Here is a 23676-nt window from a genome sequence, read left to right on the forward strand (position 1 = left end):
CTAAATGTAGTGGGTTTTATTATTCAGTAAGCTATTTCTGTTAAATAACAGTCAGGGTGAAAGGTGAGCTGTGGTTCAGAGGCTGATTCAAGCTCAATCCAGTCATAGATTTGTGCCATAAGATGTGTATAATTATGGTCTCATAATTGCACACATCTGATTGTCTGCTTTTCCCTCTGCTACTTTGTTAGTTTAACATAGCAGCTGACTTCCACAAGAATATAGTTTTCCAAACCCTCCTAGTGTCCCTCCCTATCTCCTCCAAACTGCATAGTTCAGCTATCTTCACCATTCTCCAGTCAGCACAGAATGGCAGTTTAAGAGACACCTTGAGGTCTTTGTAAAAGCAGGAACAGCAATCCCTCTTGTCTTTATCTCAGATCTATTTGCAAGGGCAGCACTAACCTGTTTATTCCCTGTAAGAAGTCAAATTACTAATGTAAAATTCATTAGTAGTTTCATTATAATTTATAATGAAAACCATTTTTTAAAATCTATTTGGATTTTACCCATTCAGCTTAGTTCCAATAATGTGTGAAGGTAAGGTTCTCGGTACAATGAAACAAAATAAAAATTAAAAAACCGAAACAATCCTGATTTCTTGACTTCAGTTTAATATGAAGATAGTCTCTTCATATCTTTATCTCTCAGTGTGCGTATTTATGTGTCTGTGTCTATTTAAAGTTAAAAGGCCACAGTCCTGATTAATGCATAAGTAGCATAGTTTATATCAAAATTTAATTCTTGTATACAACTCAAGAGGAAGGCAGCAGCATTTTTTTTAATTAAAAGATATGGAAATACTGGGTACCGATAGAGAATATTTGTACTTATGGTTGAAAAAAGGTTTTCTTGGTGCTCTCTGAGTCTGGCTGTTTTCTTGCAGACGTTTCATTAACCAAACTAGATAACATTTTAATATAAACAGAACAGTGGATGGGTACTAAAAATGGGGGCTGTTTCAAAAGTTTGCCCTCCTATCTTCATACAACTGAAACTTCCACTTATGCTTTCCAAGACTGGAAGCTTCAGAGGAGAAAGGATTTCACTGACTTCAAAGCAACAGATGCAAAGAATTAAATACTCCCTTTGTGCAACATGATCTTCCAGTTCTAAGAAGGAGCTTGGCCTAGGAATCAAATCTGTAAGAAAGCCCTCCTCTTCAGTGACCACCAGAAAGTAACAGGTGATGGGTACTGTGGCATGTACTCTCAGTAACAAGCACAGGCTGACACTGGTCACCGTAATATTCTTCTCATTTTTAGCCACAGGACAGCCATCTTTGGATCTGTTCAATTGTAAAAAAAAAAAAAAAAAACTCAAAGCAAATTTTATTATTTCTTTTAGCAACAAATTAGTGCTGTCTAAAAGAACTCATTCCCAACGTTTCCCAGCTTTATGTGACTAACAACATCAAAAGGAAAGGAAAGGGGTAAAGATTAGACAGGGTGGTTTTATCTTGAGGATTTGAAAAGAATCAAAAGGGTAAAATAGTATTGTCTAATATAGACACCGGCCAGTACACCAGAAGTTACCATTGGTAGCTGTAGCTCATATACATAGGTGTGTGTGTGTGTGTGTGTGTGTGTGTGTATGCCTGAAAGCTGTTGTTAATAACTACAGGTAGTCCTCGACTTACAACAGCTCATTTAGTGACCGTTCAAAGTTACAATGGCACTGAAAAAAGTGACTTATGACTGTTTTTTACATGACTATTGCAGCATCTCCATGGTCAAAATTTAGATGCTTGGCAACTGACTCATGTTTATTGACGGGGGTCCCCTTTCACAATCTTCTGACAAGCAAAGTCAATGTGGAAACCAGATTCATTTAACAATTTGGTTACTAATGTAAAAACTGCAGTGATTCACTATGGCTAGAAAGGCCGCAAAATGGGCCAAAATTCATTGAACAAATGTCTCACTTAGCAAGAGAAATTTTGGGCTCAGTTGTGGTCGTAACTTGAGGACTACCTGTTCTAAAACTATCTTGGGATTTTAACTAATTTTATTAGTAGCTCAGGACACTCTCCTTCATAATAAACAACATAGCATAGCAGTGGGTAAATTGGATAGCTGGGGAGATTGTAGATATATAACATATTTTTTTTTATTCTGTTAATTGTTGGAAGGTATTAATCTGGGTTCTAACTTTCTCCTTTAAAGGTAATTAAGGAGAAAGAGGTTAATGGCTGGCATGTTGAGGATTGCTCTTTGTGTATGGGTGTAGTTACATATATAGCTGCCTAAGAAAGGCAGAAAAAATTACTCTGGAAAAGAATCATTGGGTATGTAACATAAGGAAGGTGGGGTTATTCTGCTTCTTTGCAATATCCCTATTAAGATCACAGCCTGAGTCCCCACCTCTTAGTTGCTTCTTATAGAAATGCTTGGCAGTATTTGGCTGGTTTGTTTATTTATACCATATCAGCCTAGCCTGCTCAGATTTAAAAATATTCTTTGGAATGGCTAGAAAGATTTGTTTGATAGTAACTTCCCTAAAGTTCAAGAAATAACCTTGCCAGCTGCAATGTGAGAGCTGTGGCTTGGAGGCTTAATTTGGGTTTATGACTGTACGTTAATGTGGTAACTCTGTAGATATAGGCACTCTGGAAACAGGATGTGGCTGTTTTTCAGGGTTAATTAATTCCAGAGATTCCTAGAAGGGACTCTGAACCCCCCAAAATGACATCTATAAGCAGCTTTGGGGAATTCATCACAGTCCCCTCCAGAGGAGAGTTGCAATCCATGGAGGTATAGAGAGGCATCAAATAGCAAAAAAAACCAGGACTGTTCAAAAATCCTGCAGACAGCATTTCAGTTCAAACTGTACATATTACAGGGAGACCTTGACTTAAAACAGTTTAGTGAACTTTCAAAGATATAACAGCACTGAAAAATGTGACTTATGACCATTTCTCACACCACCATTGCAGCATCCCCACAGTCACGTGATCAGAATTTGGATGCTTGGCAACTAGCTTATATTTGGGGTGGTTGCAGTGTACTGGGGTCATGTGATCACCTTTTGTGACCTTCTGACAAGCAAAGTCATTGGGGAAACCAGTGATGCTATGTTAGTAGCTTAACATCTGCAGTGATTCACTTAACAACTGTGGCAAGCAAGGAACCGACAGAATATGAGAAAGACCTTGCCAAATTAGGCCTGGAGATACTACCTAGGAAATGCTTGGATAAGAGTCAGCATAGACTGCAACTGGATAACTATTAGAGCAAGAGTTTCAAAAGAGACCTTCCCTAGTTTCTTCAGCTGTAAAGGAGATGGCGGGAGAAACTTATAGAGTTCTGTTAATGTAGCTTTATGGTAAAATAAGATTAGCCCATCTGGTTGTATCTCTTGTCTGATCTACCTAGTAAAGTTGACAATAACCAGCACTGCTCTATTAAAGTGAAAGAAAATCCAAGTAGCAAATTTGATGTGGTTAATATGAAAAGCCCAAAGGCACATACCATTCTTTAGCTTGGCAAGATGAAACGCTGTTTCTTTAAACATATAACTGAAATTTTGGCTTTTATGAAAGTTAGAGAAGGCTGGCCACTTGTGAACTTGCATTTCTGGATATTTTTCAAAACTTTTGTTGTGGTTTCCTATGTAACGAATAGGTTTTATTTAGGTCATATGCCATTTTGGAGTCAATTTGGTTCCTTAAAGCAGAGGTAAACCAGCCAAAATCACTCCTAAAAAGCAGGCATCCTGCTAATATAGTTAGGCTGGCAATTTGGATTATACATCTTGAACTTAATAGTATAATGCAGGACTGTTAACCTAGTGGCTGTAAATAAAAGCATTTAATTTAGCTTCATTGTTTTTCCAAGAAATAGTATACATACATTTATATCACACTGCAACATTCCCTTTTGGGATGGACAATACAATACAAAGTGTAGATATGAAGTAGTGAATAGTACATTGAAGAAATCAAAGTCATTACTAAAAAAAAAAAGAAATAACAGTAAAATCCAGATTATAACAGCTGCATTTGCCATCCCTTCACGCCTTTCTAAACTTTCAATACTATTCTGAGTTTTTACCGTTTCTGCTGATTGTTGGATCAACAGTTCAAAGGTAGGTTAGAGTAAACATCATTACTAGGGAAATGTAGAGACCCTGGATCACTTATCAGTACAGTTAGTTCTTGACTTACAACCATTCATTTAGTGACTGCTCGAAGTTACAGTGACATTGAAAAAAGTAATTTATGACTGTTTTTCACACTTACGACGGTTGCAGCATCCCCATGGTCATGTGATCAAAATTTAGATGCTTGGCAACTGGCTCATATTTAGGATGGTTGCAGTATGCCAGGGTCCTGGGATCACCTTTTGTGACCTTCTGACAAGGAAAGCCAGATTCACTTTACAACCAACCATATTACTAACTTAACAGCTGCAGTGATTCACTTAACCGCTCTGGCAAGAAAGATTGTAAAATGGGACAAAACTCAATTTTTCAGTTAGCAACACAAATTTTGAGGTCAAATGTGGTTGTATGTTGAGGATTACCTAAATATGATATGTGTTGGGTTTAATTTCCTTTATGCTTCAATTTTATGTACTTACAAATATGACCAAAAGTATTGGCACCCCTCTATGTTTTTTTAAAGAATCCCAATGTGTCATGAGATAAGTTGAACATGTCCCAAGTAAATGGCCTCCACCAGTCTTTATTCCATAATCCATAGACCAAATATTTGCTTTTGATGTATTACTTAACATATTCTTATTAAACCTGATTGCAGCCCTTTTATGTATACCATCTCAAACAAATGTTAAGCTGTGTTACATGCAATCTTCTCTACTCTGAAAGTACAGCAATAACAGAGGTGTAAAATGCTTCCTTTTAAAACTTCAGCATAATAGTCTTCAGATTTAGGAATTTAAAAATGCATAATCACTTATTTTAAAACACAAGTTAGCTTTGTTTAAATTACTTCAGAAAGATCAAAGGGGCTGAGAACAATATCTAAGTTATGTTTGGGGGCTAATTTATCTAAAGATGATTATCATCTGTTCTTTGTAGTTGGCTGTGATTATAACCTCTAGAAAAGTCTTTTTTGTGGCTGGGAGTGTTTTTCAAACTTTCAAACCTTACCTTCTGGGTTACTCAGCTACAGGAAGATTATTTATTTTTGCAGCAAGTTTGTATCTATGAATGTGTACGAAGATTTCTATGATGTCTGTTAACTTGGTCAAAGATCATTGATTGGCTTGAAAGGATATTGAAAACTCTTTAGAGAAGGATGTTCTCACAATTCCTAAAACCGGCACAGGATGAAAAAAAATAAAGTACATTGGCAGGATTTGGCTTTTATGATGCATGACGGATTATTCAGTTTGATACTTTTAAAGGTATAACTCCATTCAGATAAGCAAGAAGGTTACAAAAAATTGGGGTCAAATAGCAATAGGACTTAGACTTATATGCTGCTTCATAGTGCTTTACAGTCCTCTCTAAGCTGTTTATAAAGTCAGCATATTGCTCCCAACTATCTGGGTCCTCATTTTACCAACGTTGGAAGGATAGAATTCTGAGTCAACTTTAAGCCGGTGAGAATCAAACTTCTGGCAGTGGGCAGAGTTAGTCTGCAATACTGCATTCTAATCACTGTGTCACCATGTAGCAAAACTACATCCTATGATAACTCTTCATAGGAGGGGTACAAGGTACGAGAGCCTATGAAGAGTTATCTTAGGATGTAGTTTTGCTTGCTTTGTTATAAAATCCTGAATTGCTTTCCAGTATATTTTCCACACTTGTCTATCAACCAATTCTACTCTTAGTGTGATTCTCTGTCTGATTAAGGCTAACTGTGAGTTGGCTAAAGTAATTTGTGGAAAGCAAATATGTACAGGAAACAATCAGAGTTTAGTTTTTGGATTTTAAAATTTTTTTAGCTTTTTTTTCTATTGATATTTTTCTTTTTTAGAAAAAAATTCATTTATTGACAATGTTGACATTTCTACAGGATAAAATTTGGGTAAAATTTTTTTTTTACATCTAGCTAAACACTTAGAGAAGAATGTACAAGGACCAAGTGGCTTCAGTCATAGGACATTCCAAGTCCGAATACGGTTTATTTATTTGTTGAAGCATGTATATTATTGAAATGCAAATTTTAAAGAAGTAAAGTGTGCTAGCACAAATATGATTCATTTGTTTGATTGGTTTGACTTGGTATGTTGCATGTATCCAAGTATTACAATTTATAACCCATGTGGTTGACTTTTAACATGTTGTATATACCAGTGGTGGCGAACCTATGGCACAGGTGCCAAAGGCGGCACTCAGAGCCCTGTCTGTGGGCACGCGCATCATCAGCCCAGTCCTAGGCCTTCAGCTGGGTTTTATAAAACCTTTTCGCTTTAGGCCTCCACCGCCGTGTGCAAAAAAAAAAAAGGGTTCAATCAATCAGTCAATTTCAACTTCTTGTGGGAAAAAAAAGATCTTGCAAAGTTGGAATTGATTGATTGAACTTTTTAGTCTCACCCAGTCTGCTGTTACCACTGCAGCCACGCCCACCCAATGGGCCACACCCAGCCAATGGGCCACACCCATCCGGCACTCGACAATGCATAAGTGGGTTTTGGGTTGCAGTTTGGGCACTCTGTCTCTAAAAGGTTTGCCATCACTGGTATATACTCTACTCAGCAAATTGTGGCTTATTCAACAAACCATAGTTTAACAAACCAAGTCTAAACAAGATGAGTGAATCTAATTGTTAAAACTTCCTTCTGAGCAAATCTGCCTATGATTGCATGGTTAATGATATGCACTTTATAGTAAAAGCACAGAAAGCACTCCCTGGCTTTTCAAGCACATTTCACATTAATAATGTATCCTAAGGACATTAGATATGTTTTAAGGTCCACAAACATTGCAGATGGTCCTTGCTTTACCAACCACTTATTCAGTGACCATTTGAAATTATGATGTTGCTTAAAGGAAAACTGATTCTCAGACTTGTGGCCATTACAGTGATCATGACTTAGATGTTGGGCAACCAGTATGCATGTAGAATCACTTGATCACCATCTGCAGCCTTCACAGCCAGCTTTCAATAAGCAAGTTCAATGGGGAAGCTAGCAGAATGTTGCAAGTCACAGTTACGTGATATCACACTTAATGTGTGATTTGCTGGCTTGTGTTGTGAATGATAAACGAGGACTATACCTGTGATCAGATTATAAGGACTTAATTGCCAGCCCAGAAGTATAAGTCAATAATATTGCAGGACTGCAAGTAGTTTGCCACAGTCAGAAAGCTTTCTTTCAGCTTCAAAGAATGCTCATCTTCCACTTCTGTTCCTAAACTTACTTTTTAAGCCAACATCATGCAAACCCCTTTGATCATGAAAATGCTTCCAGAAAACTGACTTTGCTGAACTGAAATGCAGACAAACTTTATAGGGAGCTTCATAAAAAAATGTAAAGAGTCCAGGAAACCTAACCCTTTGCATGCTTCTGCCTTCTTGCTACAGCTGCAGAAAAAAAAACAATGCTTGAGAAAATACTGTTTCTTTGTTATGCTTTGTGGCTAAAACTACTTGCTAAATTCTGCCCTTTCTAAATATTAATGTTCCTTTTAATGCATGTTTATTATTAACCGTGGAATTTGTTTTTGAATGTTGCCAAAAGATACCATGGAAGGGGAAAACATTCTTTTGGTGGGGAGAAGAATTACGTTTTTAATGCAATTCTGTATATTCGTTTAAGGTAGCTTATTCTGAGAATCAGGTTTTGGTTGTGATCAAGCTCTGTTCCAGAGTATAGAACTTTTCCGTTACAAAAAAGAGCAGTGCAATACGAGGAGGTTATTTTCACTATTTAAGTTTCAGTTTATGAATCTGAATTATTGTATGCTGAACTAATACAGAACTGCATTATTGTGCTTGTATAGAAAACAATGAGATTCTGTTATTCTTTTTTCCCCTCCTCTTTAATGATATTTTGAAAAAGTCTAATGTACTTTAGCAAAACTTCAAAGGGAACATGTATTGCATTTTTAAGGAAACAGTATCCATTGTGGCAAGATTTGTGCTTGTTAGGAATTTTGCTTTTCTGTCTTACTTTCATGATGCACTAATAAATAACAGGAGCAGGCGAAGTCTCTTCATACATGAGAGGGAGGGAGAACAGGTAAACTGCCTTTTCTGTGTTGCTGGTTTACATAAGACTGGACTATGCTTTGCTATTCTGCCTAAGCAGGTGTAGGTCAGAACTTATTCTTTTTTTTCCCCTAGATCTTGAATTATATTATTTTTAATAAATGAAATTGAAATTAAATTGAAATGTTACCGAGCCATGGTGTTTAGAATGCAGTATTGCAGGCTAATTCTGCCGACTGCCAGCAGTTCAATTCTCACTGGCTCAAGGTTGACTAAGCCTTCCATCCTTCTGAGGTGGGTAAAATGAGGACCAGATTGTTGAGGGCAAGATGCTGACTCTGTAAACAATTTAGAGAAGCTGTAAAGCCCTATGGAGTAGTTTATAAGCCTAAGTGCTATTGCTTTTGTGTTTCTTCTCTAGCATTTCAGTTTAATTTCAATTTTGGGACTTTATGATTTGAAAGGTTAAAATCATGTAACACTACAGCTGCAGCAAATTAGTTATTACAGCCTTTTAAACTACTTTGGGTTGCATGTTCCCTTGTCCTTGGAGTGCCTTATTATCATTACTGCTAACATTATTTTGATTTTTATCCCACTTTATCTCTAGGAGCTCAAGGTGAATTTTCATGGGCCACTCAGCATCAACCGATGCTGGACCTTCCCAGTTCTAGACAAGCATCTTAACTATTGGCTTTTTAATTATGGCTAATATATGAATTGTTGACGAAGCCATAATAATCTAGTTCAAGAAAAATACTAAAGCATAAATCATAGTTTACAAACCATATTGGTTAAGTTCACATATCACACAAGCAATGTCAAACAAACAAAAATCCAACCCATAAGCTGCTGTAATTCAATATATTAAAAATGCAATGATTTTAATTATCAATTGTCTCACAACTGATAAAATATTTTACTAAAATTCCTAAAGGAATAGCTGTGTTAATCTTCAGCAGCAGAAACTAGGGCATCTTAGTGACTAATCAATTTGTTGGCTTGAGCTTTTGTGCACTTGAAATCTCTAGATGCCCAAAGGTTTTTTATTATTTTTGTCAAATTTGTAAGTGGGCCAAAAAATGATGCTTTGGTTGAATAGAAAAGGATACTGTTTCTTTAAAAGAAAAATTATTTTGAATATTTGAATTGCATTTGTACTGGATGTTGGAATAGACTGTTTTACCATAATATATTGCATGGTGAGATTAGGGAGCCTTTTTCACTTTTGGAGTTTAATAGGTCAAAGAGGAATAGCATGACATAATTTCTTTTTATTAACTTTTATACACAATGTATCTCATTGCAAACCCTGATAGTAAGTTAGTGACATATAAGGTATTCTCTTTTTACATGTGTCTCAGTTTGTTTATTTTTTTGTTTCAGAAAAAAAATTGAACGTGTGTGTAAGTCTGCAGGAATGTAGCAAATTGATAAATCCCATCCAAGTTCACTCTCCTTTCAGAAATAATTTTTAAAAACAGTTTGAATTGCTTTTTATGGAAATTTGTTTTGCAGCTTTCTACATCTTAAGACAGAGAATAGCCAGGATAAGGTGCCAACCCAAAGGTTAGCTGAACATATTTCTTGAAATAATTTTGGCACTATGGTGTTTTGGAGCTGTAACTGCTAATTTGGGGAAATGACGTTCTATGTAAACTGAGAAAAAAATATGTGTTTATTTTATTTGTTATTTTAAGGCAACAAAACCCTTTTTTTTGAAGCATTCCCATACAGTGGAGGATTTCCTAACTAATATGAATCTATTGTGACATCATTTTCAGTTTTATAAATAAGATATCAGGAAAGCCTGTTTTAAATTGTTTATCTATTTACAATTTTAAACAATGCTATACACAGTCATTTATTTTCTAGTCATTTATTTCAGTGTTGCTGTATGCAAATTTCTATTTGAATCCCTGCCAGAAATAGAGACCAAGTAGCAATTTGGTATATGCTTATCTGGGAATACCATGAGACTTCCTTATGAACAAATCTTATTAGGACTTCACTGCACCTCTATGTATGTTTCCTTTGAAATATTTTTTATTGTATCAGGTTGGGTCCTATGTAGGTGTCCAAAATCCAAAGGAAAACATAGCATGTGTCCTGCTGGATTGTACCCTTGGTCCAAATACTACAGCAGACTGTTCTAAAACCTAGCCAACCAACTACACGGGAAAGCCCACTATCTGCCCAGAGTTGGCCTTCAGTGGCAGTCACACTGCCATCACCTTAATAGCCATTGATCTGACATCTATAACTGCCCAGAAACATACAACAGCTATGTTCAACCAATGGCTTTCCAGATCTGTTAGGATTGAATTTCTAGGAGTTGCAGTCCCGACACATTTAGACAGAGCCATAGTGAGAACACCCGGTGTGCATAAAATTAATCTAGCTGCCCTGTGCTTTGATTCCTGTAATACAGGTATATAACTAAGGTGACCAACTTTTTTACAATGAGAAAGAGGACACAAATAAATTGAAGAAAAAATATCGTAAATAAAACACTTTATTCATTGCAACAATACAGAATACACTATAATATGATAAATGCATAATAAAAACATTTGTAACAATAACATTTTATATTGTAATTATGCTTATATGCCTATTAATTATTATTTAAATGAGTACAAAAGAAGGACTGTCCTCCCTAAAGGAGGACGATTGGTCACCTTAATATAACTCAAGACAAAATCCTTTGCTGTGGAATCTGAAATAAGTTTACTAATTCAATTAGAACTAATTGACAGTGATTCTGATTTCTAATTACATGAGCTCTTTAAGAGTTCCCAAGCAAAAGCCTATCTAGGCATTTACCTCACTAAAGACTTACTTCTCAACAAGTTTGCTTCAGGTTAACATGTCCAATAGATTTGATATCTGGATTATTTTCCACTGAAAAATTATTCAGACTATTTTTTATACATTCAACTGAATATTGGAATTTGGCTTAGAAGCATACAATTATGTATAGAATTAGTTGCTACCACAAAAGGTGCCATTTGAACTGAATGTAGGAGAAGAAAATCCAATATTTTATGGGCCAGAAAACTGCCTATGAATAAAATGCCAGTACCTGTACTTCAACATGTATAGGATGCATGTATAATAATCATTCTTTAAAAAAAAATACATTGACATTTAATAAAGAAGTTGAGATGTGGATTCTCTACAGGGATGGTGTTGTTCCTTTATGGGCTATGTTGATAATTTTGAGATTTCTCCCCATCTTCTACTTGTTGCAGAAAATAGAGCAAGGAATCTTAGAATGCTTTTGTTAAGGCTTATCTGGGCAGAAATCCATGCCCAGATGTTTCAAGAGAAAATAAAGTTTAACATTATCTGGAGATTTCCAATTCTCAGGCCAAAATTATGGGTGGCTTTTGTTTCCAAATCAGTGTCAACTTTCCTTGTGGCAACTTGTTTTTTGCTATAGAATTGAGAATCAGCTTCAGACATTACTGTCTGAGTAATTCCACTGAACTTTCTGGAGGCATTCCAATATTATGTACTATACTAAGGAATGTTTGTCATATATATTGATTTACAGTATAGATGTACTATTACATGAAAAATCCAAGTAGCTTAACTTCTGGGCATTGGAGATATTTTTGCCCACGAGTGTAATGAAATAACACTTTCAAAATGTAAAGCAGTGCATTATTTACAGTGACTGATTCATACACAATTCTAATCTAAAGTGGCAGTGATTTAACTAGTTGAAAATCTCTCTGGAATTCTAATGCCTGCTGTATTTAAAATATAGACAGAATATTATTTTCCTTGCATTTGGCATTGTCATTCCAAGATGATAGAAGAAAAGATTGCATATTGAGCTGCTCAGAGATTAAAAACCACCTGCCTATGGTAAAGATTTCTGAAAGCATATTAACAAACTGTAAATGTGCACTTCTAGCCATTGTAATTTTGGGATAATAAACATATCTGGAATAAAGAATATCATTTATAAGGTCATACATTCCATTTAAAATTTCATCAGTAAAACAAATTATTAATAGTTATATTAATATTTCTTGTCAGCAAGCAAAGATTGTCAGTTAGCTCCATAATTTAAAAGAACATTCAGTTTTCAGAGGTCAATCCTTGTATTAAGTTGCTCCCATGCTATAATAGTCCTTTACAGTCATATTTACAGATTATTTAAACAAGGTCATTGTCAATCAATAGCATTCTATTTTTTTCTGTTCATATCATATATATTGGGATATTTTTGACAGAATCTGCCACCTTGTAGAATGCGAGCCTAACAAAGTGTTGTTGAAGGATAAGCTTATTTGGCATTTAATTAAAAGCAATCTCCTTGCAGTTTCTGTTTATTCACCATGACAGAAGGATTAGTTATGCACTATAGGCTGCAACCTTATAGTAATTTTCCTGGGACCAGTCCCTCCACCCTCGCACCCCCGCCTCCACCCAACTCAAGGAGTCTTAATTCTGATGACATTCTTGATTATCAACTTGCATTTGTTACATTTTTTATTTCTTTACATGGCAAAATATAGCTAAGATTTCATATTTAAACAGCCACGCCAAAGAAAGATCTTTTCTTTTTGTGGCAAAGAGACACCCTTTTTTGGCAAGAGGCCACAGTTTTATTTATGCTTTTTTGTTTTATAAATAAGTCAACTTTATTTTGTTTTCTTGGGAAAATGTGTCGGGCAATGGAGTTTTGTAGTAGAAACATATAGTGCTGGAAGGCTGTACTATTTTACTGCTCTAACTCTAATAAAGGCTACTATTGAATATATAACAATTAGTGGAGACTTTTTTTTAAACTTCTCAAAACAATATAAAGTTAAAAAACAACAATAAAAGTACCTAACAAAATATAACAGCTACAAAGACCATGAAAATTTATTTAATTTACTCTCTTTAATTCTGTGAACATTTTAATTTGAAAGGAGAATAATAGCCTTCTTTTTGGGTATTCACAGCTGTTTGTCAACCTGGATGTAAGCATGGAGAATGTGTTGGTCCAAACAAATGCAAATGTCATCCAGGATACACTGGGAAAATATGCAACCAAGGTAAGGAAACAAAAAAGGGAAAGAAAAACAAATAAAACTCAAGCTTCTTTACAAAACATCAGTTAATTGTTTTTATAGTAGCTATTGTTTGGTCCTTATCAGAATTATAAAGGAAGAGCAATTTATACTGCAGAGGTACAGCTTCAGTTATTGGCCACTTGATTTAATGATAGACAAGATCAATGGTATATTTTACCAAATGAAAGTGAACAATTGTGGAATCTTTGATCTCCTTATTTCCATTGGTTTGAGGACACATCAAAGTCTTCACTCCCAGAGTAAGCTTGAAGATAGGAAATTTTTATTTCCCCCCCCCCTTAAAATATCCTGATTCCCCCAAATGGAAAAAAAAGTGTGTGTTTTAAGAAGACTACCCACTTTTTTGTAATCTGGGGACAAAAAAAGAGGAATACTGGTAGGCATATATGTCTTGTGGGTCACACTATTTCCCCCCTTGGCCAGTTTGAACTCAGTGAGAAATTGTATTATCTCTTTGAAACATTTGTTCAAATTGTTGTTGCTTAGTTCAGCCAAGCACAATCCCCCACAAATATTTACAGTTTAAGCAAGTGGTGGGAACTTAACATAAATTGCTGTTACCAGCACTGCTTTCTCAAAAAATAAGCAAAGAAATCCATATGCTAAAATAATTTAAATAGAAATAAAATTCATTCCATCAAATGAAGAAAAGTCCAACTAGGTGACATGTGTGCCTGTTTATTCTCTGTTTTCAAGGGCTTAAAAGTGCAGTTACACTCATGAATTCTAATAAAGCTTTCCTAAGCTTCTGTTCTGATGGAAAATGAAACGAGCATTTTAGAATATCTGACAACTTGAGAAAGTTGATGCAACAGGAAATGTGTTTCTTTCCACAGCTTAGTGAATTCTAAATGTTTTTAAAAACGTACTTGTTTAGATATATTAAACTTCACCGGAAAGATTTTTGTGAGACCTCACATTTTGTCCTGGGCTGTTCCCTGCCTTACCCTCAATACATCATATTGTTGTACTTTCTTCTACTTTTGGTAGTATAACTAATATTATACCATACCCTTTTTTCTAAGAATTGCCAAAAGTTTGGGGCTAAAGGAATTCTCAGAACATTGGAGATTCTGAGTGCATGCAATGGGGCCTATCACAAAACTATTCCTGTAGCAGGTACCCTCTTGTGTTTCAGTTTGTGTTTCTCTCTAAATTTAAGCTTCCACTTCATTTAAATCTGAACTGTTGTACTGTGTATCATTTGTGGGTGCCCCAGTAGTAGAAGTGCTAATCTGTTCAAATAATTTCTGACTCCAGATTTACAAGAAGTTTCACCTTCTCGAGATTTGTATAGCAGCGATTTCTCAGTTGAACGTTCAGCTTTTTCAGGCCCATGCTGCAAATTCAGCTAGATTATCTCTTCCCCTGAACCCAATCTGCTGCTGCTCTTTTAAAGAGAACGGAGACAGTTGAGTGTAACATGCAGAAATGGTATTTCACCTAATAAAGTGCCATGTTGTGTTGCTGAGTTTCAGTCATTTGACTTCTGTTATGCCTTCTCCTCCATTGTGAAGCTGCACACCAGTTTGCAACCTCTCAACACTGGTCCAGTGAACCACCTTTTTTCACCACTGCAGAAGATCATGCCACATATTTGCCTTGGAGGGGTGAGGACAATCCTTTATTTCAGGTGGTCCATGCTTTCCACCTGCACGGCTTCAGTACATATGGAAACCTCTTATGCAAACAGGCTGAAAGGATAACAAACTTCTGGCTGCCACAAAGAAGCCTGCAATATAGGCAGCATGCAATTAGACTGAGCGTTGATAGTTACCCTAACCTCCAAACAATTCTCTTCCTCAACAACTTTCTTCCTGTGGTTGTTCACCTGCTCAGAGCTTTTGGGATGTATGCTACTTTTTCTAAGCTTCTTCTTAATTGATAAAATGCTGCTTGCTTAAATAAGGTTAAGTAAACATCATAATTGTAGCATTTGTTAAAATCTCTGGCAGTTTCTCTTCCAGGAACAGTAGTGCTAGTATTAGCATGTAAAATGCATGCACAGTATAGTACGAGCATATAACATATGACATATAGCATATAACATATAGCATATAACATACAGGCAATCCTGAAGCTTATAGGTTTAGCGTAACATCTCTTGACACATTTAAGAAAAAGGTTTATAATTTGCAGAAAATCCAGGATTTGATGCTCCATCTAGAGCAGCGGTTCTCAACCTATGGGTCGCGACCCCATTTGGGGTCAATCGACCATTTTTCGGGGGTCGCCAAAGGCGGCGATCCGCCATTTTCTCCCCTCTGGGGGCGCCGCCGCGCCTCCGGGGGCGGCGCTGCCCATGAGTGCTGCGCATGGGGCGCCGCCACGCATGTGCGCCACGCATGGGGGTGGCGGCACACCGCACATGCGCATAACGTTTGTGTGACGGGGGTCGCCGTCACACAAACGTTGAGAACCGCTGATCTAGAGATTGAGAAAAACATAAGCAGAAAGTGCTGTACCTGGATAATGTCAGACCTAGCGAATAACAGAAGATAAGAAAGACAACTACTATATATAAGATGCTGCAAAATAGGAAAAGTTGAGCTGGAAGAAGAGATAGAACTTCTCTTTGATATATATTAAGGAGGTACAGCAGACCTCTTAGCACTTTGCAATATATTATTCAAGAGGATAATTAGATTATTCCCAGAAGTCTGCTAGCTGTGACAATTGAGCAGGTCCTTGGTGCATTTTTCAGGTGGTGCAATGTACATGGCACAATAGTAATCAGAATCAGAGTGCTTATGGGCCTGAAGTTCTATAGATCTGTTGGGACTATATTTTTAGAAATCCCTTCCAGCAGGGCTTTCTGGAGTCCCATCATATCTTGAGAATAGATAGTTCATTTAGAATAATGCTGCAAGTTTGACAGAGTTTATTCAGAAAATGTGATTTTTGCAATAGGAAAACTATCAGACAATGTGGCTTGGTAAGGGTTATTATAGTGACTGGAACTATCACAAGATTCTGGTTATAACCCATGTAAGTTAATAATTATGAATAATTAACCCTGGGATCAATATTTTACCACATTTTCTGTTACAGGAAATTGTTCTTAAGGTTCTTTAAACATTTTATTGTTACCTGATGAATTGAGGGTAATAGTTCCTTTGTCTTCTGCTGGTGCACGTGCAGTCTGTAATTATCAGTAGGAGAATGGGACCTATGGTTAGATCTCTTTGGTGGTTGGGAAGATGGCTATCTTGTCCCTAGTTTGGAGCATGCAGGCAAGAACAAAGAGAAGTTGAAAAGGATTTAAATACTGCAGAGTTGTCAGGTCCTTCCATACCTCTGTGGGTGGATCTCAGCATTGATGATGTTTCCAAGCCTGATCCTGGAAGCACAGTTTCACTTCATCTAGCTGATTAAAAGTTTTGATTTTATGGCACCTGAAAAGCAATTGTATTTCATTGTTAGGTGCAACTATTAAATCTTTATTATATATTTTAGCTAGAAATTGCTCTGCAGTGATAGCACACAAAAGCCATTTGTTTTCTAAGAAAAGCATTAACCATTTCTCTTCCTATAATGCAGTAGCTAAGCTTAGCAGCCTGCGCTTTTGAGACTGGCTTTTTAAAAGGGCTGCTTCAACACCTAGCTTTCTCTATATGCTCTTCAATATATAGTTTTAATGATGGCAATATTCCTATGTTATTATTTTAGTACTCTCCTTTTTGTGTGTAACGGTAACCAACAAAAACAAAGCTTGCTAAAGCACTTCTCATTAAATTATTTTCAAAATGCAAAGAAACATGGAAGACCGCAGTGGATTTTTAAAAAGGTTTTGATAATTTAACATTTTTATAACTTTTTCTTATATTTGATCCAACTTGCTAGATTTACTTTTTTAGTTCATAGAGTATTCTAAGCAAGATCTTTATGAAACACATTTTTTGATCTTTTTGAAAAATGCAACATGTATGCCAATTCATTACGATACTGACACTTTTGTGGCTATAATAACTATAACTATTCCTTTCCTTTATGTACAAAAACCACAGGTATAGTGCCACTGGCTAAAACAGATTTTTTTTTTTAAAAAAGGGTTATATAGAATAGATAACAAGTGCCAGGATTCAGTTAGTTCTGAGAGTTGCAAACTTGTATCTGGAATGCTGCACAGGATTATGCGTTTCTAAATGGTGTATTCAGTGTATTTGCAACTCACATGGGGATATGTGCATTCCTGTTGCTTTGTCTGCATAGTTCATGTAAATGATCAAAGGCTACTGAGGTCAGTGAAAAAAGCACAACTTGGATTAAAGGTTGCCCTCTGATTATTGTATAAAATCCTTTGCGATCTTATGCCTGCCTTAATGGCCTTAAATTATTTTCCAAATGAACAAAATAAATCCAAGGTCCATTTATAGACAATTTTTTCTACTTAAGATATCCTTACTGAAGGCTAGTTTTTTGTGTGATTGAAATTTGTAGTGGAGTCTTTGATATTCATATTATTATCATATTGCTGATAAAAATATTGGATTAAAATATATCAAATATTTTTAACACAGATCTGAGAAAGCTGTTACAGAATGTAAACAGAAAGGCAGTTTATTAGAGATGTTACAGTGAAACAGTTAAATTAAAAAAAAAGGATTTTTTCTCCTTTAATGAAATTATACTGGGGAACTCCTAAGTTAACATTTTTAGCCTTTGAATGAATACCAGTACAGAAACAATGAAGCTGATGTGAAATGCCCTATTTCCAGTGCAGTTTGCAAGGTTTGAACCTTAAAATATTAAAACCCAGACTCTGTTTGTCTACTTTTGACTTATTCTCAAAGTTACTGAATAAAGTCAGCAAAAATATACAATTAATGTTGAATTAAAATTAAGCAAGTAGTAAGAATATATTTCTTCTATTAAGATTTATTTTAACACTGTGCCCTAATACTGCCAAAATCATACATTTGTGTACCAAACTATGTGTACCAAAACTATGTGTCATAACCTACACTTTCTGAATCTGAACAGTATAAAAATTTAATAAGTTATTGCATTTTGCCTTCAATATATTATACATATTCATATCTATTTACTAAGTTTGGGTTATGTTATCCAATAATGATTGAATTCCTAATGTGTAAGCAGCCAGGTTTGAATCTCAGAAGGGTGTAGCTGGCTGATGAGAGCTAAAGAGCTCAAAATAGCTATACCAGCTTCCCTTTAACTCTTTGTTAGCAATCCAAATTTAACACACACACACACAGCTACTGTAAAGCAGACTTAATTTTCTAAAATAACTGACTTTGAACTTCCAAAACTTCAAATGCTAGCATCTAATGTTTTATTTCTTGCTCCTCACCCTCCCTATATCCTCTTTAGATCTCAATGAATGTGGATTGAAACCAAGGCCTTGCAAACATCGATGTATGAATACCTATGGAAGCTACAAATGTTATTGTCTGAATGGATACATGCTTATGCCTGATGGATCATGCTCTAGTAGGTTAAGTTTTCATTGTTTCAATTTTTTTACAGTGGAATTCCTTGGAAGCAGGAGTTAATTTGCCTTAAGCAAAGGACTCTGTTAAATGAGATTAAAAAAACCAAAGCAAAAAAGAAGAAATAGCATTCCATTTGTTTTATTTTCACAAGATACAAGAGTCACTTTTTATGTGACTCACAATTGTCATATTTGGAATGTAACAACATAGCAAGAATTATGGATGTTTGTTAAGTTGCAATATTGCTGTCAGAATTCCATGGCCCGGTCTTGACAGTAATTGATTAATTTTCTGTCACAGATTGGCTTCTTAGCTTATCTTGGCAGAAGATTCACATCTCCACTAGTTATAAATATTTGTTGCAGACAGTAAGGAAACCATACAAAATAGTTAATCATTATTGGTGAAAGTACGCAAATTATTTATATACCTTCAATGATGTAAAATTCTTTATTCTTCCTGCCCAACCCAAGAATTAATAGGCTTTTAATGTAGTGCTTAGTCACCGTGAAACCAAGCAGTTGTATTATATGACTGCCATGTTTGGCAAGAAAATCACTAGCTACTCTCTACCCTCAGTCTATTCTGTATCTCTGACTTCCATACCACCACCACATGACTCAGAAAATACTTGTCCTGTCCTCTTTCTGGCTTTGTCCCTTTCTTCCATCTCCATTTTTCTTCATTAGGAACTCCCTCCCTCACACACATTTCAGTAATTTTGGTCTCAGGTGAGACATTCTTTATATTTCTCTTATCAGTTATTTCTTTTTTCCTGCTTCTTCTCAATCTTCACCCTGATCAGAATCAGATATGCTAACAGGTTTAAAAAATTTAAAGCTCAACAAGTCAGGCAATTGTGAATTGAGAGGATATCAGAAACAGAACTACCAAAAGAGCTGATTTCTACTTTTTGCCAAGAACGTTCTGTGTCCTTATAGCCTTTTCAAATATTCAGGCTTGCCCCACCTTTGCTGAGTGTTTAAAATATACACTACTCTATTTTTTCCTTTTCTCTCACCGAGAAAGGATGGGTGGGATAGAAATAAGTAAGTGACAAGGAAAATGTTTGAGAATTCAGGAAGTAATGGAAAACTGAATGCATTTTCAGAGTGATTGGAAGCAGTGAAAGATGAAAACAGTGATACCTGTGGTCAGTTTGGTAAACAGTTTATATGGCAATTTATAGTACTTCATGTAGTAATGAAGTTACTGCTTTAAGGTGGCATTCATTCTCTATATTTGGGCAATGAGTTGAGGATAGATGTTGGTACTTAAAATACTAATTTCCAAAATTTCCCTGAACTATAGGCTTTTGTCAGAAATCCAAAGATTCTCCAAGCTATGGTTCTGAAAACTTGTTAAATAAATGGCAGCCTTCCCCACAATCCCCAAAATACAATATCACAAATGAAATCTATCAAAATCATCCAATGCTTTCCCATGGTTCTCAGTTTTAATGTTCTAGTATAATTTTCCTGTATGTGAATAGCAATAGCATTTAGACTTATTTACTGCTTCATAGTGCTTTGCAGACCCTCTCTAAGCAGTTTACAGAATCAGCATATTGCCTCCAATCATCTTGGCCCTCATTTTACCGATTTTGAAAGGACTGGAAGGCTAAATCAACCTTGAGCCGTTCAGGATCAAACTCCTGGAGGTGGGAATGCAGAGACAGCCTGCAATACTGCATTCTAACCACTGTGCCACCACAGCTCTTAATAGTAAAAAGGAAGTTCCGCCTTTCTACTATTAAAATAAATTTGCCTACTGTATTTTAGTACATCAAGATTGGGAGAAATAACAGAGTTTTCTCTGCAATCAGGAAGGAAACATCTCATAAAGATAATCACAGCAATGTTTCCATTGGCTTTTTCTGTTGCTAAATTGCATTACAATGCTATTTTAAAAATAAGCTGGCAGCGTGAAAAACATCCTGAAGCATTTGATTAACATATTGATTTCTCCATAGATGCTCTCACGTGTTCAATGGCAAACTGTCAGTATGGCTGTGATGTGGTTAAGGGAGAAATACACTGTCGTTGTCCTTCACCAGGATTACAGCTGGCACCAGATGGCAGAACCTGCATGGGTGAGTAAAAAAATATTTATTTTCTCTCTTCCATAAGATGTGGAAATTCTGGGCAGCTTTTCACAATAAATTTTGTTTGAAGGAAGGAATTTTGGAGATTAAAAGAACCTTTATAACAGGGGTATCTAATCTTGGCAACTTTAAGATATGTTGGCTGGGGAATTTTGGGAGTTGAAGTCCACAAGTCTCGAAGTGGCCAAGATTGGGCATCCCTGCTTTATACAATCTACTTACTAGGAAATATTGAGCATGTATCACACTCATGTCAAAATAATACTCAAGCAAAGTCAAATTCTTAGAAACAACAGTTTTCCATTCCTGATATACTAGTGGGATTTTTAATGTTCTTGGGCCTTTGAATTCTGTTAATTATTATGCATGTTGAACTTTTAAAGAATTGCAGAAGAATAAAATTGAAAAAAAAACATATTAACATTCTTATAGTGAGTGATATCAGTAGTGAAAAAAAGACTGAAAAAATGTGCCATTTTTGTTTTAAATGCAACAATGAAAGAATCATTCACAATTGATGTGGGGCAGAAATGAGAGAAACAAAGAGTCATTCTCGTTCTTGAAAATGTTAAATTACCTGAATAATTTTTAAGAAGTAAAGAATCTTCATGTATTTTCAACCAATCTGAACAGTCATTCAGAAAAAGGTTTTGGAAATAAAGAACATTATAAGACTGAAAGGATATACTAATGTAAAGGAGACCATCAACGATCACTGAAATGAATTTGTTCACTTTAAATACTGTAAGAAATCATTACATAGTTTTAAGTATTTTCTCCATATTACAATATTTGTCAGAAGTAAAAAATAACTATTTTTAGAAATTATTGCAGAGATAGATATCTGTTCCTAACCCTGATGATGCCAAAAGGATAAAATGTGTACTGGGTCATCAAGATGAAATCTCTGCCTTTTTATACTTATGTTGTGATGTAGTATGCAAGAGGCAGAGTTTGCTTTGTGGTTGTATGGTTCATCTTACGTCTTCCTCCTATGGCTGCTTACAGTTATAATGTGAACTGAAACTTCAGACAGGAGAGAAATTGGGAGAAACTTGATAATAAAGGCAGTTTGATAATGGACCAATTTTGAAGGAACCATTCAGTGGGTACCCTTGATTAAAGGATGTCATCTCTTAGGATGCTGGAAGTGTGCCTTCTTTGTAGCAGCACTTGCTCTCTGGAATGAGGTTCCTCCAAAAAAACCCCACCCCACCCACTCTTGATTAGTAGAGACATGAAGACATGGCTCTTTGACCCAGACCTTTGGTGAGGAAAAGGGAGACCCCTCACTTCATCACTCTAGCCTTCTTTTATCTTTATTTTTTTATTGATTTTATTGTAATTCCTTTGTGTGATTGTTGTGAGCAACCCAGAGTCATTCAGAGTCAGATGGCATACAAGTTAAATATTGTGGTTGGTTGCACTGTTAACCAAATTATATCATGTACACAACAATGTATATGATATAATTTGATTAACAGTGCAAAATCAGAGTTGTAAAATCAGAGTTGCCAGCTCTTTAGTTGGTATTGGTTTTCATACATATCAAGTTCTTCCCAAGAATCTAGCATGTCATAATGTATCAGCATTTACATGTACTATACGGATCCAAGGAATATGGCCTTTTGAAATTTTGTCAATATGCTGAATTTCTAAGTGCTGATTTTTTAATTACAGTAGTGGCCAAAATTGTGGAAACCTTTTGGGAAAAAGTGTAGTTTTGAGGTTTGATAACTAATAACACCACTTTTTTTTGGAGTAGCCAATAAACAGGAGTATTTAGAGAGCCAATCAGGTGTCATCTTGTTTTGGCAATGAGCCAATCAGATCACAGTAGGATTTAGTTATTGATGTCATGCAGTGCTTTTTTTTCTAAAAAAAAAAAAAAAGGTGCCGAAACTCACACACGTCATAGAACCCGCCTTACCTAGCCTACAAGGTTCTATCCAAAAAAGGTGCCGGAACTCCATTTTGAGCATTCTATGAGAAAAAAAGCCCTGATGACATGTATTGAAGATGAGAGGAGGACATTTGTGAATGTGTTATGTGATCGCTATCAAGTTGGTTGGGTTTTTTTGTGTTCTTTCATTTAGTGAGCTTGTAAAACGTAATAAAATTAAAGTAATGGTGCAAAGAGTTGACTGTTGCCCAGAAAGAAGTAACAGCAGCAGCAGTAGTAGTAGTAGTAGTAGTAGTAGTAGTAGTAATGATAATAATAATAATGATGATGATGATGATGATGGAAGGGATCTTAGAGGTCATCAAGTCCAACCCCCTGCTCAGGAAGGTAACCCTGTACCAATTCGGACAAATGGCTATCCAGTTTCTTCTTAAAAACTTCCAGTGTTGGAGAATTCACAGCTTCTGGAGGCAGGTTGTTCCACTGGTTAATTGTTCTAACGGTCAGGAAGTTTCTCCTTAGTTCTAGATTGCTTCTCTCCTTGATTAGTTTCCATCCATTGCTTCTTGTCCTACCTTCAGGCGCTTTGGAAAATAGCTTGACTCCCTTTTCTTTGTGGCAGCCCCTGAGATATTGGAACACTGCTATCATGTCCCCCCTCGTCCTTCTCTTCATTAAACTAGACATACCCAATCCCAGCAGCCTTTCCTTATATGTTTTAGCCTCCAGTCCCCTAATCATCTTTGTTGTTCTTCTCTGTACTCTTTCTAGAGTCTCAACATCTTTTTTACATTGTGGTGATCAAAACTGGATGCAGTATTCCAAGTGTGGCCTTACCAAGGCATTGTAGAGTGTATTAATACTTTACGTGATCTTGATTCTATCCCTCTATTAATGCATCCTAGCACTGTATTGGCTTTTTTGGCAGTTGCAGCACACTGCTGGCTCGTATTTAGATGATTGTCCACTCCGAAATCCCTCTCACAGTTACT

At 35.9% G+C, this 23676-nt stretch overlaps 1 protein-coding gene across 4 annotated transcripts in view; it reads left to right on the forward strand.

The window, feature by feature from the left end:
- NPNT (nephronectin) overlaps window positions 1-23676 on the forward strand; it is a 69696-nt gene that overhangs the window by 24156 nt on the left and 21864 nt on the right. The window contains exons 3-7 of one of the 4 annotated variants that reach the window (XM_039343996.1): window positions 9644-9694; window positions 13090-13182; window positions 14739-14831; window positions 18556-18675; window positions 20650-20769. In XM_039343996.1, coding sequence (XP_039199930.1) covers window positions 9644-9694; window positions 13090-13182; window positions 14739-14831; window positions 18556-18675; window positions 20650-20769 — 477 coding nt within the window. The remainder of the gene's footprint in view (window positions 1-9643; window positions 9695-13089; window positions 13183-14738; window positions 14832-18555; window positions 18676-20649; window positions 20770-23676) is intronic. The other 3 variants (XM_039343997.1, XM_039343998.1, XM_039343999.1) reach the window with 3 other exon arrangements.

The sequence above is a fragment of the Crotalus tigris genome, unplaced genomic scaffold (genome assembly GCF_016545835.1).
Source record: "Crotalus tigris isolate CLP2741 ecotype Arizona unplaced genomic scaffold, ASM1654583v1 scf7180000017887.1893490, whole genome shotgun sequence".
NCBI classification, from domain to species: domain Eukaryota; kingdom Metazoa; phylum Chordata; class Lepidosauria; order Squamata; family Viperidae; genus Crotalus; species Crotalus tigris.